This window comes from Ahaetulla prasina, chromosome 3 (genome assembly GCF_028640845.1).
Source record: "Ahaetulla prasina isolate Xishuangbanna chromosome 3, ASM2864084v1, whole genome shotgun sequence".
Taxonomy (NCBI): domain Eukaryota; kingdom Metazoa; phylum Chordata; class Lepidosauria; order Squamata; family Colubridae; genus Ahaetulla; species Ahaetulla prasina.
In genome coordinates this window covers 68,877,925-68,896,782 of record NC_080541.1, presented here as the reverse complement: position 1 = coordinate 68,896,782, position 18,858 = coordinate 68,877,925, and the positions used below count along the sequence as shown (strand labels likewise).

Here is an 18,858-nt window from a genome sequence, read left to right as displayed (position 1 = left end):
TAATTTTGGGAAAATGTCACAAATTTGTCCCCAAAAGTTTGAAACTAAACTCTCTGCTGTTCTACAATGAAGTTACACTGAATTTACCTCAGGTTTTATAAATGGGTTTTCTCTTCCCATTTCATTCACCTAGCCTAGCCCATCAAAAAAGTGGGATTGGTACTGGAAACATTCAAAATACCCAGGGGAGCCAGATTTTGCATCATTTTGCCTTTTATTTTTTTCTTGTCTGATTTATTACTCTTGAAACAAAGTCTGTTATTTCAACATCACTACTTACATTGCAATAAAGTGTCAGGAAAATGCAGGTAAATGCAGGTAATTATCGTTCGATCAAGAAGACTCTGACCATGGTAAGATATTTGTGATATAAATGATGGTGTTGGAAAGCATCATGTTGTAAGCTGTCCAGAGTCACTTGTTAAAGAGATGGGAGTCATATAAATTTAATAAGTAAATAAATATAGAGATAACAAAGTCTTTAGGTGTTTCTACCCCACCACGGGTGTTCAATTTAGACACAAATGTATGAAAAAGGATCTGCCAGTTTAGAATAAAATCACAAATTTACATCAACTTTGAACAGCCAAATTATACCCAACTAGATATAACACAAAGAATCACACACCTCAGCAAAAATTACTTTATATTAGAGATCATCTTTTGTGGACAATGCCGCTGGCTTTGGATATACTTTAATATACCATAAATAATCATTGAACGATCAGTATTGTATCAAGCGTGCAAAATTTTTTTTGCAACACTAGAAAATAATTTAACAATGCCATTCGATAACCAATAAGCAGTTTGTTTCCCACAGTCGAAGTAATAGCTGTAGTACAATTTATAATTCGCATCCCCGTGTTCCGTTTTCTGTTTCATCTGCCTGTTCTATCTTTTCACGATTTTATCTCTATATTACTTTCGTCAATTGCTCCTCCCCTCCCCTTCTGACGTAAGAAAGTAAGAGTTTCTTGGAATCTCAGAGCGTTGATTCAGAAAACCAACCCAGCAGCAGCCACGTCAACCAATAAGAAGCCGTTTCCCCCCCCCTTCTCCCCGCCCCTCGAGCAGAGGGTGGTACGTGCAGTTTAAGGGTTGCTCACGTAAAGACTTTATCTGCGCTTGCGTGAGGTGAGAGGCTGGTAGGTCACTGCGCATTTCAGTTCTGCCGGTCTGGTTATTGCTGCTATTGCTGCGGCTGCTTCGCGTGGAAGTCTGCGTTTGCATTGCAAAAGGCGAAAAGGGGACCGAGCCAAGCGGCGATGACGAAGTCCAGCGGCGACAAGTCCGAGAAAGAACCGTGGCGGGGTTGCTATTACAAGCTCGAGGAAATCCAGAAACACAATCATAGCCAGAGTACTTGGATTGTTATACACCGTCGTATATACGATCTCACAAAATTTTTAGAAGAAGTGAGTATATAGAGCTGGAAAATGAGAAGGGATTAGGAGAGAGGATTGCTGGTCGCTATTATGTGCTGCTAAAGTTGCAGGAAAGAATTAACGGTAGAACTGATTAGATTTGGAAGGTTTTCAAGATTCTGCATACTTACTGAAAAGTGCTGCTCGCTAAGAGTTGTGCTTTGCATGTACCAGGGTTCAAACTTTAACCTTTAGCTGAGTCCTTCGGGAGAAGGGCGGTATAAAAATCAAATAAATAATAATAATAATAAAAGTTGGGAAGTTAAGAAACTGTAATATCAGTTTAGTGGTGGCTGCTTTAAGTACATCAAAGTGCTTGCGTTGTAAAACAAACAACAAACCACACAGTATTTTTAAAGCAACGGATTATATTATTTTAAATTAAAATTGGGTATTTGTGGAATAAAAGTGATAATTACAGAAAGAACCAGTTTGATATAATTTAGAAAAGCAAGATTGCTAAGGTTCTAGAATTTGCTATGTTGAAATGAAATCCTTTGTTTGCTTCCATTAAGTAATGCACCTTTCACCTACCAGATCGTCATAGATAAATGGTTGAGCAATGTGTTTCTTGTAATGAGGAAGACAAGTCATCATTTTGTAGTAATATGTGCATAGACAAGCATGTGATTTTTAATAATTAGAGAGATACTGGAAGATGGAGTTTGGGAAAATGATAATTGTGATTATGAATCTAAAATGCATAAACTCAGATTGGACAAAACATACCATTTGTTCACATGTTTGAGAGTAGATATAGCTATCAGGCTGTTTCATTCTGCTGAAATGTATTTACCTATGTGTGAATATCTGCAGGTATAACATATAATATTTTGTTTATGCTACCTGCCCAGCATAAGTTACAAGTTTAAGCTATATATGTTGGGTAAACAGAGGAAATGAATATAGACTTGCTCCTCTGTTAACCTGGTGTGAACTATTGCATTGGTTAGATCTAAAATTATTCATATACTCGTTGACCTATCAAACTGCAATACAAATATGCATATTTAAAATATGTAAGATTAATAAGCAAGTGGCATTATACATGTTGCTTACTTAATAGTTAATACATATAAACCTACACAGTTGCTAACATATTTCAAATCTAATCATGGCCAAATAGATTTCACAGCAGAGAAAAGATGATCCCATTTGTTTTTATCTTGGACTGGGTATATAACAGGACATCAGATTTTCAGATTTTCAATTCTTGTTGATAGGGTTTTTTAAAGTTTTGGAACTTTTCAGTAGTTAAATGTATTATATCCATGAAATATATTTCTAAAAATGCATTGAATTCCCTGGAAATGTGAAATAGTTTTGATACAAAAGAAGAAATAATTATTCCTAAAATAAATAAAAAAAATCCCAAAGATAATATGTTGCCAGGTTGGGTTATCCAATAACAAGAAATACAAAGTATGCCTATATTTTCATAGTCGGTATAAGATATATAGGGAAAAGGTTGGGACAAGCTGGGTGAATTTAAGGAAAATGTATACAGAACTGGATTGAACTGGATGCCATCTTGCTGGCTTTTAGATCCTGTCATACAATATAACAGTACCTTTGGCCTTTCAAAAATGTCAGTAATCATGAGGAGTTTGCATTGGGGGGCTGATGGGGGGGAGGGGAAACAGCTGCCAAAAGGCAGTCTTTGAACCTGGTGTTAGCTTTTTTTCTGAACAAAATGTTAGAGTTGGTTTTCTAATCTTTCAAGGTTGGGGGAAGTTGTAAATTCTTTCCAAGGCTGGGGAGATCTGGCAGAGAAGGCTGGTTCACATAGGGTCAGATAAATTCCAGGTTTCTTACTGCCTTTAACAACTAAGAAATAGTTTTTTTTATCATGACCTTATTGAACAACTCTCTAGTGTAATACGGAATGAATGGATATCTCATGTGTGTATTAATTTTGAAAACATAGCTTATCTTATGAAGAAAAATACTTTGCTATCTCTAAGTATATGGAGTGAGTGATTTTGAATTCCAGAGCACCGCATGTAGAACATATTTTGGGTAAAGAGAATAATTGTATTTTTACTCTGTGAGAATTTACATATGTGGCTGTTTTTAATGACTTTTTTCCCATGGAGCATACAGTTATGCCATAGATTTCTACTTTGCCTTGTTGGGATCAATGTATTGGTAGTAGAGTTTGGGAAAGCTGATATAATTAATCCTAAAGGAGGATAAAATTGTACCGTATACTTATTTTCACTTGGGTTTCTAAATTTAGCCCCAGCAATTTCCATCTAAAGCCTACTGAACTGAATGCCTAAATTATTCCTACTAACGTTTGATATTTCTGTACATTCAATGTAACAGCAGAGTACATGCTTATCTTTTACTTTTAGAACAAAATATTACATATTTTGATTAATTTTAGATCCATTAACAAATGGATTTTTTCTATTAAAAAAAGTCCCTGTGTAAGAAAATTGCATAGCGAGCAAATATGTCCTTAGTTTGTTTTCTCAGGCTTTTAATAAAATAAAAGCCTGTGTTTATTATTAATGCAGAAGCTGCTACAAAACTATGTTAAAATATTGAGCGTTTGGTATCTACGCTTCTTGGTTCTGAAACATTAAGTAAACTTAAGTAAACTAACTTATTTTCTGAATTCAGCTGGTTAAGTGTAAATCTTAAAGCACGTGGGTTGGGTTTTTTTTAAATCCTTAACACTGTTGCTCCATTCTCTGGAGTGTTTCATTATCAAAACTGATTCAAGGGCAGAATTTACCTCTCATATTTGCATGTCAGTCTTGTGTAACTTCTTTGGATGCACTTCCTTAATCCTTTTTGAATTGGTGACCAGGCATAATCTTTAATCTGTGCATTTTTGCTTAGTCATTGTGCATAAGGATTTTATACTTTCTAACCTGAATATTTTGTTTAGGAAAAAAAAACAACCTTTGAAAATTCACATTTCTTAATTACTGTTAGCAACACAATTTTTTTAAAGATTTTATAGAATATTCTATTTTATTTGTGGAATTTATGAAACTGCCCATCTCGCCAAAAGTGACTCTGGGCAGCATACAACAAAACTAAATCAGTACATAAATCCATAAAACTAGTTATTAATTATAAAAAGGATTAAAAAGCTCTAAGAACAGAACAAAAACAAGGTACATTGTTGTTATGGATTTGAGGTACTGTTAATTCTTTGACCAGAACAGTTCAAAACTACCTATTTATGTTGGGAGAATTTCTATACTTGAAAGTTGGCTTAGAGCAATGTTCAGAACCAAATAGTTTTCCGATAGGCAAAGATTGCACTTAACATTTGGAGAGAGCAATGCAGGTGGGATTTCATGAGTGATGAGAGATTTTTAACTATGATATATGCCTATACAAAGGTCTTGCACTACAGTTAGTAAGTTTGCTTTTCACATTTATGAACCACCCATCTCCCTCAGAGTTCTCATTTGTATCCCACTTTCGATTGTACAGTCCTAGATTGACATTGGTGAAATCTCACATGGCTTTGCTTATGACAGCTATCCTCCTGATATGTCCTGATATATCCTCCTGCATTTTCCATCATTATGACCATTGTTCATGCAGGCTCAGATTCATTGGAGCAGAAGGAAGGCTATCAGGTAAACAATTAATATATTTTAGGAGTTGTCCTCTAGATGCCACTTATGATCTAGAAAAATACAATGCAACAGACATCACTAGGCAGGGACAGTCCCATAAAAAACCTGGCCCCAGACCATGAAGGGCTAAAATTGTAGTCTGGAACATACGGAGCAGAGGTGTCGCCTAAAACTGTCCTTTCACTGCATTTTGCACCAGCTGAAGCTTCCAAATACTCTTCAAGAGCAGCTTCATGTAGAGCACATTGTAGTAATCTAGTTGGGAAGTGACTGTGATCAAGGCACAGTGCAAAGCTGTGCAAAGGCTTTAAGCAGGAGTCATGAGTCTAGGAAGACTCCCAGATAATTCACAGGATCTGTCTGAGACAGTGCAACTCCACCTATAACAAGTGATAGAAGGTCCTCAGAAGCAGGGGATCCTGAAATCAGGTGTCGCTTGGTCTCACTAGGGTTGAGCTGAAGCTGTTCTCCATTCACACTGGTGCATAGGGGGCTTCTTGCTCCAATCAGGGCCTCTGTGTACCAACCAGGACCTATATTTGTGCTCTTCTTTTGTAAAAAATGCCTGTTATGGAAAAATGCCCAGGATGTTCGATTGCAGAAGAACTCTTCTAGACAGGATCATGTTTTGTGCATCAAGCTTCTTTTGCAGAAGGCTTGGGATGGAGCACGAACAGACATCCAATCTGGTGTACAAACAGAAGCCTAGGTGAGGCGCCTGCTGCACTGGCACTAGAAGCCTCTAACTGGTACAGCAGTGTAAGGAGCAAGACTGGGCAGTGGAGGCAGCTGGTGGCACGGAGGTATGCAGCAGCCAAAAGGGCAGAGATGAGGAGGAGATAGGCAGGTGAATGGAGTTCAATAGAAAGCAGACTCTTACCTTACTGAGGCTCTGAGCTGGGAGGGACCAAGCTGGGAATGACTTGGATCAGGTTGGGTCTGACAACCAGTAGGATTTGGTTAATGACAGCAGTGGGAACTGCCAGGATTTTGGTCAGTAAGTGATGTACCATATTTTTCAGAGTATAAGATGCACCCTTTCCCCCCAAAAAAGAGTGTGAAAATCTGGGTGCGTCTTATACTCTGAATGTAGCCCCGCCCAGCTTTTCAAATGGAGGTTTCAGAGGCTGAAAAAAGCATCAGAAACGAAGCTTCAGAAAAGAAGCCCCCAAACAGAGCTTCAGAGGCTTTTTTTCTGAAGCTGTTTCGGAGGCTTTCAGAGGCAGAAAAAAAAGTTTTTTCTCAAACAGAATTTCAGAAGTTTCAGAAGCAGAAAAAAAAAGCAGCAAAAAGCAAGGCACAGAGTTTTCAACCAAGGAACCTGTTGCTAAAATTCACCCCTGGGAACAGCTACTTGGGGGTATTCCAGGAGGCCGATCCACCTGCCAATCAGCTTTTTTCTTATTTTCCTCCCCAAAAACTAAGGCGCGCCTTATACTCAGGTGCGTCTTAAACTCTGAAAAATACGGTAGTTATATGTCATTGTCCTTTATAACTATTAGTACTGAAATTCCAATCTGAATTATTGTTAACTGAGGATTACCTGTAGGTGAAAAGCCATGCTATGCAGTTGGCTGGTTTTTCATAAAGAAATGGGACTTTGTTCCAAAAAGCTTCTGTAATGCAAGTATAGAAAATCAACAAGCAAGCCAGCTGTTAAAATTAGACTATAATGGAATGTAGAGATCGTGTATTGGTTATAATTTTAAGCTGTCTTTCACTCATTTGGCTTAATTTCCTATTCTTCACACAGTTTTAATGTACTTTTTTGCCTTGCTCTTTTGACTTTGTAGCTGGGTTACTGTTGGTTGTCGATATCTTTGCCCTAAGAAATTATTTCTTAACTCTTACATATAGCAACAACTCAAATATATTTGTCTTTATATAAAATAGGAACATAATTCCTACTCTGAGCTAATGGCTGCCCATTTATACTGCAGATACACATTTGCTGAGCCAAGAAAGGGTTGTTGTTTTTTCTTTTAAGCTGTTTATGAACATGTAATTTTGATTTCTTCCCAGGAATATTGTTATCAGCAAATGCCTTTTTGATGAATGCTGGAAACAGACAGTGGCTCATACTGTGAGAGCTGCTTAAGAATTTCTCTGTGAATATTTTAACTACATTTTATTTTATGTATTATTTTATTTATACTTTATATCGGGCTGACTTTGAAGAGCCATCTGGAAAATACTGTTGACCCAAAATGTAACATCTATTTGTTTGCTAGTACAGGTCAGTCTGAGTATGTGTCTCCTTAATTGCAGTGGGCATAAATTGATGAATAAATCTGGAGACTAAATAATAGCTTGGTTAAACGGGCAATTAACTTTATTTAATTATAGGGGTTATAATACTGTGGTATTGAATTATGAAAAAAGATCGAAGTTGATTAGTGAACAGGAAAAAATGAACTTTATTTTCAGATTGTACATTAAAAATACTAGAATGCTAAATTATGCTCAAACTATATCAGTTTGCCTAGTGCAAGTTACAGTAACACTTATGGATTCTAAAGTATATATACATTGAAGCCTTCATGCTTTCTTCTATTTAACAGCATCCTGGTGGAGAAGAAGTCCTAAGGGAACAAGCAGGTGGAGATGCAACAGAAAGTTTTGAAGATGTTGGACATTCTACAGATGCCCGGACATTGTCAGAAACATTTATTATAGGGGAGCTTCATCCAGTAAGTACAAAAAGCATGGATATTCATGTTCTTATACACGTAGTCCTCAACTTACAACAGTTCATTTAGTGACTTTTCAAATTTATAGTGGCACTGAAAAAAGCAACATGAAAATTTTTCATATTTACGACTGTTGCCTGATCACATGATCAAAATTCAGACATGGCATCTGATTCATAGATACAATAGTTGCAATGCCCTGGGGTCATGTGACCAACTTTTGCAACTTTTTGACAAGCAAAGTCAATGGCGAGGCCAGATTCACTTAACAATTATGTTACTAACTTAACAATTGCAGGGATTCACTGAACAACCATGGCAAGAAAGATCATAATCTCTTAAGAACTGTATCACTTAGCAAGAGTAATTTTGGGCTCCGTTATTGTCGTAAGTCGAGGACTACTTGTAGTTTTCATATTTTAATAAAATTTATTGTTAGAATTGTTGAAAACATTCTTCTGTAACCCAATTCCTCCAGATATTTTTGTACTACCCAGTCACTATATAAGCCTGTTATCAGGAATTACAATAATTGTTCAAAGTATTTTGCAGGATGCAAAAACTGGCACAACTGAATAATTCATTTTAGCTAAATTGCAATAATTGAACTATTATATTTTATAATATATTCCTATATCATCTTTCTTTTACATTCAAAATATATTATAGAATAGAATAGAATAGAATAGAATTTTTATTGGCCAAGTGTGATTGGACACACAAGGAATTTGTCTTGGTGCATATGCTCTCAGTATACCTAAAAAGAAAAGATACGTTCATCAAGGCACAACATTTACAACACAATTGATGATCAATATATCAATATAAATCATAAGGATTGCCAGCAACAAGTTATAGTCATACAGTCATAAGTGGAAAGAGATTGGTGATGGGAACTATGAAACGATTAATAGTAGTGCAGATTCAGTAAATAGTCTGACAGTGTTGAGGGAATTATTTGTTTAGCAGAGTGATGGCCTTCGGGAAAAAACTGTTCTTGTGTCTAGTTGTTCTGGTGTGCAGTGCTCTATAGCGTCGTTTTGAGGGTAGGAGTTGAAACAGTTTATGTCCAGGATGCGAGGGATCTGCAAATATTTTCACGGCCCTCTTCTTGATTCGTGCAGTATACAGGTCCTCAATGGAAGGCATTATGAAATATTATAAATTCAAATAACAGAGCAACCTGATACAGGAAAGAAAAAAGGGACATTATTAATGAGCAATGTCTTCCTATTGCTAATGCTATGTTAGGTTTATTAATCCTTTTGTTCAATACTGTGGTCTGTTTATTTCAAAATTGCAAGGCTCCCCCATGAAAATGTAAATAAAATTCTGAATTAACATATATAAAACTGATGTATAGTTTGATTTCTCATTCTACATTCTTTGTAAATGGGCCCTCCTGCTGATTAATGGTTCTCTCTGGAAAAGTAAAGCTTTGGTATATACACAGCCCTTGCCTGATTCTGTATAAGAATTAATTTTAACAGCCTCTATTAAAATGATATCTCAGCATTTTACCTTCCAAAATATCTGTTCCTGCTGCTTTGGCCATTACAAAGGCAGTAGAAAATCTGTGCAAAGCTTGTATTTCACCATGATTTTGTAGATGCTAATTCTTTTAATACCACCTTGCATATAATTCTGTCATTGCTGTGATTCAAGCTGTGCTATACTATGTTCAGTGCTGTGCTGTAAACACTTGTCTAATTTCTTAAAAGGAAAGATAATGATTTATCTCTTGAAGAGGTAACCAAGAGTGATTCATGAATGGATTAGATATATATTTCTAACAAAATAAAATGTTTTTTTTTTAATCTTTCAGGATGATTGGGAAAAAGTTGAAAAACCAACGGTAAGCATTTCTCTTTCAAATTTCAAATCCCAAATCCCATTTCATTATAACATTTCAAATAAATGGTAAATACAACTACGGCTATATTTTCTTATAGGAATCCCAGATTTTGGGGAGGTTGACAGAACAGTAGTTTTTGTTTATCTCCAGCCTAGTCAAATATTTTCTAATGCAATATCTCTTTATCTCAAGTTTTTTTATTGGGGGGTGGAATGCACAAAGGTTTAAGTAGGAACCACCTATAGTTGAGGAGGGCTGTAAATTATACTGGTCAAATTATTTCCAAGAGTTTAGGTGAATATCAATACTTGAACAGATATTCTTTAATGAATTCTATAGGATAGTCACTACATTGTTAATCAGTATGTATGGCTTAACATTGTCTCAGTGAGTCAGTCTTGTATTACCTGATGATGTAGAATTAATTACAATTGGTCTATTAGCTAATAGCCCCAGAGAACCTTGAGCAGGGCACCATCAAAAATTATATCACAAATCATTTATTTGGAGGTATTATGGATAGAACCCTAAACTTTATGAATAGATTTAGATTTAGATTTAGATTTAGATTTATTAGATTTTTATACCGCACTTCTCCCGAAGGACTCAGGGCGGTTCACAGCCAGAATAAAACAATAATTATGTGCACAATAAAACAATAATTAAAAAACTTATTGAATATAAAGCCAAAATTAAAAATCATTTAAAACCATAAAAACCCCATAAAATTTACATCCAAATATTAAAAGCTACTAAAATTTCTATGCCAGTCCTGCGCGAATAAATAGGTATGTCTTCAACTCGCGGCGGAAGGTCCGAAGGTCAGGCAGTTGACCGAGTCCTGGGGGAAGTTCATTCCAGAGGGAGGGAGCCCCCACAGAGAAGGCCATTCCCCTGGGGGCCGCCAGCCGACATTGCTTGGCGGACGGCACCCTGAGGAGTCCCTCTCTGTGAGAGCACACATGGGAGGCAATTGGTAGCAGTAGGCGGTCCCGTAAGTAACTCGGCCCTAAGCCATGGAGCGCTTTAAAGGTAGTAACCAACACCTTGAAGTGCACCCGAAAGACCACAGGTAACCAGTGCAGCCTGCGCAGGAGTGGTGTTACATGGGAGCCACGAACGGCTCCCTCTATCACCCGCGCAGCTGCATTCTGAAGCAACTGGAACCGCCGGGTGCTCTTCAAAGGGATCCCCATGTAGAGAGCATTGCAGTAATCCAAGCGAGAGGTAACAAGAGCATAAGTGACCATGCATAGGGCATCCCGGTCAAGGAAGGGGCGCAACTGGCGAATCAGACGAACCTGATAAAAAGCTCTCCTGGAGACGGTCGTCAAGTGATCTTCAAAAGACAACTGCCCATCCAGGAGAACGCCCAAGTTGCGCACCCTCTCCATTGGGGCCAATGACTCGCCCCCAACAATCAGCCGCAGCTGTAGCTGACTGTACCGGGGTGCCAGCATCCACAGCCACTCCGTCTTGGAGGGATTGAGCTTGAGCCTGTTTCTCCCCATCCAGACCTGTACGGCTTCCAGACACCGGGACAGTACTTCGATAGCTTTGTTGGGGTGGCCTGGGGAGGAAAAGTACAGCTGCGTATCATCAGCGTACAGTTGGTACCTCACCCCAAAACCACTGATGATCTCACCCAGCGGCTTCATATAAATGTTGAACAGGAGAGGCGAGAGAATCGACCCCTGCGGCACCCCACAAGTGAGGCGCCTCGCGGTCAATCTCTGCCCCCCTGCCAACACTGACTGCGACCGGTCAGAGAGATAGGAGGAGAACCACCGATAAACGGTGCCTCCCACTCCCAAACTCTCCAGCCGGTGCAGCAGGATACCATGGTCGATGGTATCGAAAGCCGCTGAGAGGTCTAATAGGACCAGGGCAGAGGAATAATCCCTGTCCCTGTCCCTCCAGAGATCATCAACGTGACCAAAGCCATCTCCGTACTGTATCCGGATCGAAAGCCGGACTGGAACAGGTCTAGATAGTTTCATCCAGGTATTGGGGTAATTGACATGCCACCACACACTCTACAACCTTTGCCACAAAGCGAAGGTTGGAGACTGGACGATAATTTCCTAAAACAGCTGGGTCCAGGGAAGGCTTCTTGAGGAGGGGTCTCACCACCGCCTCTTTCAAGGCAGCAGGAAAAACCCCTGCAGAACATTTTTTTGATTCCTGGTAACTTCTTGGACTGGACACTGCAGTTTTTTGCTGAGGTTTCTCAGAAATGGCTTGTCATTGTCTGCTTAAGGATAGGAGGAAGTGACTGGTCCAAGGTCACCCAGCTGGGTTTGTGCTTAATTCAAAGTCTCCTGGTTTCTGTACTTCTCTAAACTTTGTAGAGGTAATATTGTCCAAGCTATTTCTCCCTAAATTAAACCAGGTAGATTATTAGAATAGGTAATGGGTTTCAATAAAAATTAGTCGAAGCCAGCTGCCCATTGGACTATACCCTTTTGGAGTTAACAATGTTGAGCAAAGTATAAAAAAATATTGTGCATATTAAGGTGTATTTACTGAATTTTGTTGTTCAGATAAGGTTAAAGTAACAACAGAACTTGTCTCAGAAAATGTGCTTGGACATATGTCAGAAAAACGAGCTCTGACTTAGTAGAAATGTTTGAGAAAGGATGTTGTTAAGTCCAAATAATAAAAAATAATGATAAATAGCAATAACTGCATTTTATTGAAGTATTATTAAATTAGCTTTTTAATAATATACAGATTACAAATTGTATTATCTGAATTAACAATTAATAATATCAATAAGCCATTAATAATATAAATCTAAAGGATAAGTGGAAAACAATCTTAACTTCTACATAGATCAGATTGCTCAAATTCTTCTACCCAGTCTATGTGATGAAAAATACTAATAATTCATCTGTCAGCAAACAACATATCAGCAATCCATTCTTGCAATTAGATATTGATTGCTGTATGATTTACTTGGCTACTGGATTTGCATGAAGAATTATGCCTTAATAAAACCAGCAACATACGCATCAGTTGAAATTTGCAGCTGCGCGGGTGATAGAGGGAGCGGTTCGGAGCTCCCATGTAACACCCATCCTGCGCAGACTGCACTGGCTGCCTGTTGTCTTCCGGGTGCGCTTCAAGGTATTGGTTACCTTTAAAGCGCTCCATGGCTTAGGACCGGGATACTTACGGGACCATCTACTGCTGTCTGGTACCTCCCACCGACCTGTGCGTTCTCACAGAGAGGGACTCCTTAGGGTGCCGTCAGCCAAGCAATGTCGGCTGGCGGCCCCCAGGGGAAGGGCCTTCTCTGTGGGAGCTCCTATCCTGTGGAACGAACTTCCCCCTGGACTTCGACAACTACCTGACCTTCGGACCTTTCGCCGCGAACTTAAGACTTATCTATTCCGTCTTGCTGGACTGGCTTGAATTTTAATTTTTTAGTTGATTTTATGGGTTTTAATTTTTATTAATTTTTATCGGGATTGATTGTATCTTAAAAATTGGGCCAAATTTAATAAGTTTTTTAATGTATATTTTTAGTATTGTATGTGTCTTTACTGTTTTTTATCTTGGCTGTAAACCACCCTGAGTCGTTCGGGAGAAGGGCGGTATACAAATTAAATAATAATAATAATAATAATAATAATAATAATAATAATAATAATAATAATAATAATAATAATAATAATAATAATAATAATAATTATATTTGAGATTTCAAACCAAAATATGGTAATATTGGACAAGTTCAAACTATTAATGTACATATTCCTCAATTTTCAGCAATAAAGTGGTCATTACCAGACTACTGAATAGTCTCCAAGATGTATATAGAGAAAAAAAATCAGTTTTATTATCTACATTGTAGGAGAAAAAATGGGTGGATGGGTGGTTCCTTGTGAATGCTTAAACTTTGTAATAAAACTTGGATAATTGATCTTTATTGGCAAGCATTCTTTGTAGTGCCTCTATCAGCTTTTTCCATTCTGAGGGAAAATGGAATGCACATGTAGTACTTAATGTTAATCATTTATCTAACTCAGCAGACAGTTTTATGTTTTTAGCAACCAGATTGAATGTTTGAAGAATTGTGTGACCAATTTCATGGGTCAGAATTATGGGTGTCAAACTTGATTGCATCACGTGATCATGTGATGTCTTGTGATGTTTTTTGCCTTTGCGGAGCTGGGGTGGGCATGGCCTGTGCATGACGCATCCGGCCTGTGGGCCGCCAGTTTGACAGGTCTGGTCAAAATGCTTCAAATGGAACTCCTTAAAAACGCAGTGTAATTCATACAATTAATTTCTTTGTGTGGAGTTTGGATCCCATTTAAAACACTCTAGAATTCAGTAAATCAGAATTCTAACAATTCTAATAAACAAGAAAGCACCAATATTTAATAGGTAGGTCAAGTTAGAGTAGTAAACCTGGGGTAATTTGAAGAATCCCAGCAGAAAAATGACCTCAGTCATTGTATGAGCTATTTTTTATTAAGAAGAAGAAACTTAGAAATCATTTAAGATCTGTTAACTAAATGTCTTTGTCTTTCAGGGCCCTTATATTACCACTGTTGAATCTAACATCAGGTACAATTTTTATTCAATTTGCAATTTGATAGTATTGTGCTCTAATATTTTTTATAATCCTGCACTAGTTCTATTAAGAATAGGTTGGGATAATAATGGGTGGGCAGAATTGCTTTTTGCTAACAGTTACTATAGCTGGGATGAATATTAATCATTCTTCCTGAAGCTTTCACTAATCCTTTTGGAATCTCCTAAATATATTGCATATATTTTGAGCGGTATACAGTTGTAAGAGTTCAAAGGAATTTATTGGGCTTGTATCTTCCTGAGCAGCTCAGATTGTTAAACAGAAGACATCTCTTAAATCGGGTTATATCTAAGAATATTTCTGTGGTCACTTTTAACTAAAAAAACACAACTTTTATTATTTTGCATTTCATTTCTGCCTGTGATATAGTTCAACTCAAGAAGTCTGCCTTCTCTTAGGACATACACAGACAGTCTTAATTATGTTTACTCAGTCATTATTGTGTAAAGCATTTATTTTACTAGCAATCAAATTGTCTCCCTGCTTGCCTAACCATGTGGTAACAAGTTAATTTATTCCTGTGTTCAGAATCACTTTCTTGAAAATACAGGTAGCCCTTGCTTAACTACTGCAATTGGACCCATAATTTAGGTTGTAAATCATTGCAGTCATTAAGCAGGTCACAGTGTGATCTGTCTTGATATTATGACTCTTTTATGACTGTTGTAAAACAAGCCACCAGGGTGATTAAGTGAACACGTGGTCATTAAGTAAATCCAGTTAAGCAAATTCAGCATCTCCGATGGGTGATTTTTGCCATTTTCTGCTGGAAAACAGGAAAAATGAAAGTTGCAGATTATGGTCACATGACCATGGGATTCTGCAGTCATAAAGTGAACTTTATCCCAAGCACTTAAAATGTGGGAGGGAGTGTGGCAGTTGTAACTTTGAAGGTTGTAAGTAACTTGTTTTGAGCCTATTTTAACTTAAAATGGTCATTAAGCAACTACTGGTTAAATGAGGATAACCTGTAAATGAATATACCTTCTGAAACATTTTGGGGGTTTTTTTTTTTTTCCAGTTCATGGACCAACTGGGTGATTCCAGCAATAGCAGCTATCGTTGTGGCCCTTATGTATCGCTTCTACATGTCGGAGTAAACCCAGTAGTGAGAAGTAATAATGGGACACAGTTTTGGGCAAGAAAATGAAATATATACCTAGGGGCGCTGCATCAGGACAGCATCTTAAAACCAACTTTAAAGAAGTGCATTCCTCTTTTTATCAGAAATTAAATAGTTTTAATACCGTCCTACATAATGCTGCCTTTTTCTATTTTGTTTTCAAATGCTAATATTTTTCTTTTATATCTTCATGTCTATCCTTTAATTGCATGATGCTAAAATGCTGCTCTTAAAATTAAGAACACTCACATAATCTTCAGTTTCTTACTATTTAAAATTTGTCTGATTCTTTTTAATGAATACTTTAGGCTTCTTTTACAAAAATAAGTAGATGGAAGTTTGTTTCTGTGCAAATTTTTCCATCTTTGCCATCACATATTCTGATATATTTTCTTTATTGTATAGCTGTATCATTTTAAAGAGTTCAGTATGGAAATGATAAAAACTCAAAATAATTTCAATTTTGTTAATAAGCATATTGCTGTGGATCCGAATATTTCATTGTGTAAAATAAAATACTAAGTATCCTTAAATGATTTTAGATAGGGAGGATTTATAATAGGCACAAAATTTTCAGTGGTCTTCATTGTTTATATAAGATCTATTGTACTTTATAAGAAAGAAAGGAAAACAATCAGTGGCAATTAACAATTAAAATACTTATGTACTGTGCTGTATGGTTCTTGGCTGTATTATGGATCATTGATTTATTATTGTACAGGTATGAAACAGCAGGATAGTGTCCCTTCAAAAACTTATGCAAGAAATAAAACATTTTCTTGTGTCTGTATACAAAGAAAAAAAAGTACCAATGATTCCATCTTATTTGTGTTGCCACAGCAAGAAGTTTGGAAAGGCTGTTGTAAGTTACCCTGGGTATGGATTTCAGTTACCTGCTTAAATATACTGTTATTAGAGTTCATATATTTATGTAACTCATGATATGTAAGATGTTCCTATAAGATTTGTCTGCCTTGCAGAATTCAGTACCTGAAAGCAAATACCTAATTTCCAGCACCTATTCATGCTCCCTTCATAAAATATAATTATATTACAAAAATATTAACACTTATCCTAGGCCCATTTCCCAATTGTTGCATGTTGACGGAGTTTAACCCACATCCCTGAATTACTTTTGTCAATTACTTCATGTATGTGTTAAAGAGCATGGGCAAATTAAATGGATTCCTGAAGGACACACCATGTCACCCAACCACAATGAGACAGAAGAATACTCTGGAAGATCATGTTTTCAAAGTAGCCTTCTTAGTAGGAATAGAATCACCATTCTACAGTGTCCTATTGACACTTTATCCAAGAGGTAACCATGATTAATAGTATCAAAAAACTGGGAAATCTGGGTGGACCAAAAGAATCACATTCTCTCCATTCGGTATAGAAATCAAATAAATTCTAATTCTAATCTTTCCTGATAACAGGTTATCCCATGGGGTGACCAAGATGATTTCTGTTCTATAACGGCTCTAAAACTGAATTAACACAGATCTAGAAAATGGTTTTCATACGATAGAGCCTTGAGTGGATCATTAGAATATATTATAATTAACCAAATGTAAATTATATGAGGTTTTGAAAATGTCAAATGATTATATTGATCTGTTCTTTTAAAGGCTGGTAGAATTATTTGAAATAACACAGTTGGAAGGAACCTTGGCGGTCTTCTAGTCCAATCTCCTGCTCAAGCAGAAGATACTGTACCACGTCAGATAAATGGTTGTCTAATCTCTTCTTAAAAATCTCCAATACTGGAATACCACAACTTCTGAAGGCAAGCCATTCCACTGATCAATAGTTCTCACTGTCAGGAAATTTCTCCTTATTTCTAGGTTTGTTCTCTCCTTTATTAGTTTCCATCCATTGCTTTTTGTCTTACATTCAGGTGCTTTGTAGACTAGGTTGACCCCTCTTCTTTGTGGCTGTCCCTTAGGTATTGGAAAACTGCTATTATGTTACCCTAGTCCTCCTTTTCATTAAACTAGATATACCCAATTCCTGCAACCATTCTTCATATGTTTTAGCCTCCGGTCCCCTAATCATCTTTGTTGCTCTTCTCTGCACTCTATAGAGTCTCAACTAGTTTTATGAATGAAGACAAATACATGTGTCCCACATGTTGCAGGATCCAATCTGAGTTGGTCACTGGGGCCAGAGGTTTAATCTTCCGAACTTTCGGACTCGTGCTGGAGCCCATCTTCAGGGAACTTCTCTCTATCAGAATGTGTCATTTATCTGAAAGCTTGGAAGATTAAACCTATAGTTCAGGTGACCAACCCAGATTGGATTCATCATCTTTTTATATCGTGGCAACCAAAACTGGATGCAATATTCCAAGTGTGGTCTTACTAAGGCATTATAAAGTGGTACTAACAGTTCACGTGATCTTGATTCTATCCCTCTATTAATGTAGCCTAGGACTGCATTGACTTTAAGTGATTGTCCCCTGATATTAGGACAAATGAAAGTTATTGAAAATGAGTAAAAATCAATACAAACTAAAATTGAGTAAGGAAAAAAGGAATAAATAAAAGAGAAAGCTAAAGTGCCAAAAGAAAAAAAAAAGCTGGATGAAAACTAGAATAGAAAGAAAAAACAAATGGCTTCTGGTCTTTGCAGTAGTTGTAAGTACAATTGTAGATTTCTTTCTCTACAGTTGTATCGTGATTTTTCTTTCTATAATTTGTCCTATCTAATTGTTGAAACCATATGTATGTTCATTTTTCCCTTTTTAATGCAGAAAGTCCATAAGGAGTTTCAAGTCATCAATAAACATCTTTCCTCTAATCAAGCAGGTCAATTTGGCCAGCTCAGCAAGTTCTGCTATCTTCATCCAACTACTCCTGTAATAAGCTTGCCAGATCTTTTTATCTTTGTGCATACAATAATCTTGCTCTAAAGGTAAAGGTAAAGGTTCCCCTCACACATATGTGCTAGTCGTTGCCGACTCTAGGGGGCGGTGCTCATCTCCGTTTCAAAGCCGAAGAGCCAGCGCTGTCCGAAGACGTCTCCGTGGTCATGTGGCTGGCATGACAACGCCAAAGGCGCACGGAACGCTGTTACCTTCCCACCAAAGGTGGTCCCTATTTTTTCTACTTGCATTTTTACGTGCTTTCGAAACTGCTAGGTTGGCAGAATCTTGCTCTACTTATATATAAAAACAAAGTTCCATGGAAATTTTATTTAAAAAAGCTTTAAGCAATATTAAAAATGTAATTCATGATAGCAGGGAATTGCTTATTTCATTATTCTGTATAATTCAATAACTCGTATTTTAATTGTCACTAGTAAATGTTCTAAATATTTGAGTTTATAATGACGATAATTTGTATGAAGGTATCCATGAATTTGTTATCTTGGGCAACAAAAAGATACCTGGATTTTTAAAATTGCAGTTTGTAGGACTAAAAGTAAAACAACAGTGATGCAAGGAAAATGTTTTTCTGTAAAACTAGATTTAAATAATTTGATACTTACTTTCTTTTAAAAGACACAATACTTGGTTTATTTTAAGGTTTGATAATGCTAAGAACTGACAAC

At 37.0% G+C, this 18,858-nt stretch overlaps 1 protein-coding gene across 1 annotated transcript; it reads left to right on the top strand.

The window, feature by feature from the left end:
- Positions 1–1,117: 1,117 nt before the first annotated feature.
- LOC131195142 (cytochrome b5) lies at positions 1,118–15,975 on the top strand. Its single transcript, XM_058176814.1, has 5 exons — positions 1,118–1,415; positions 7,591–7,719; positions 9,545–9,574; positions 14,118–14,152; positions 15,202–15,975. Exons 1-5 carry the CDS (start codon positions 1,266–1,268, stop codon positions 15,278–15,280), a joined length of 423 nt encoding a protein of 140 aa, XP_058032797.1. The 5' UTR covers positions 1,118–1,265; the 3' UTR covers positions 15,281–15,975.
- The last annotated feature ends 2,883 nt before the right edge of the window (positions 15,976–18,858 follow it).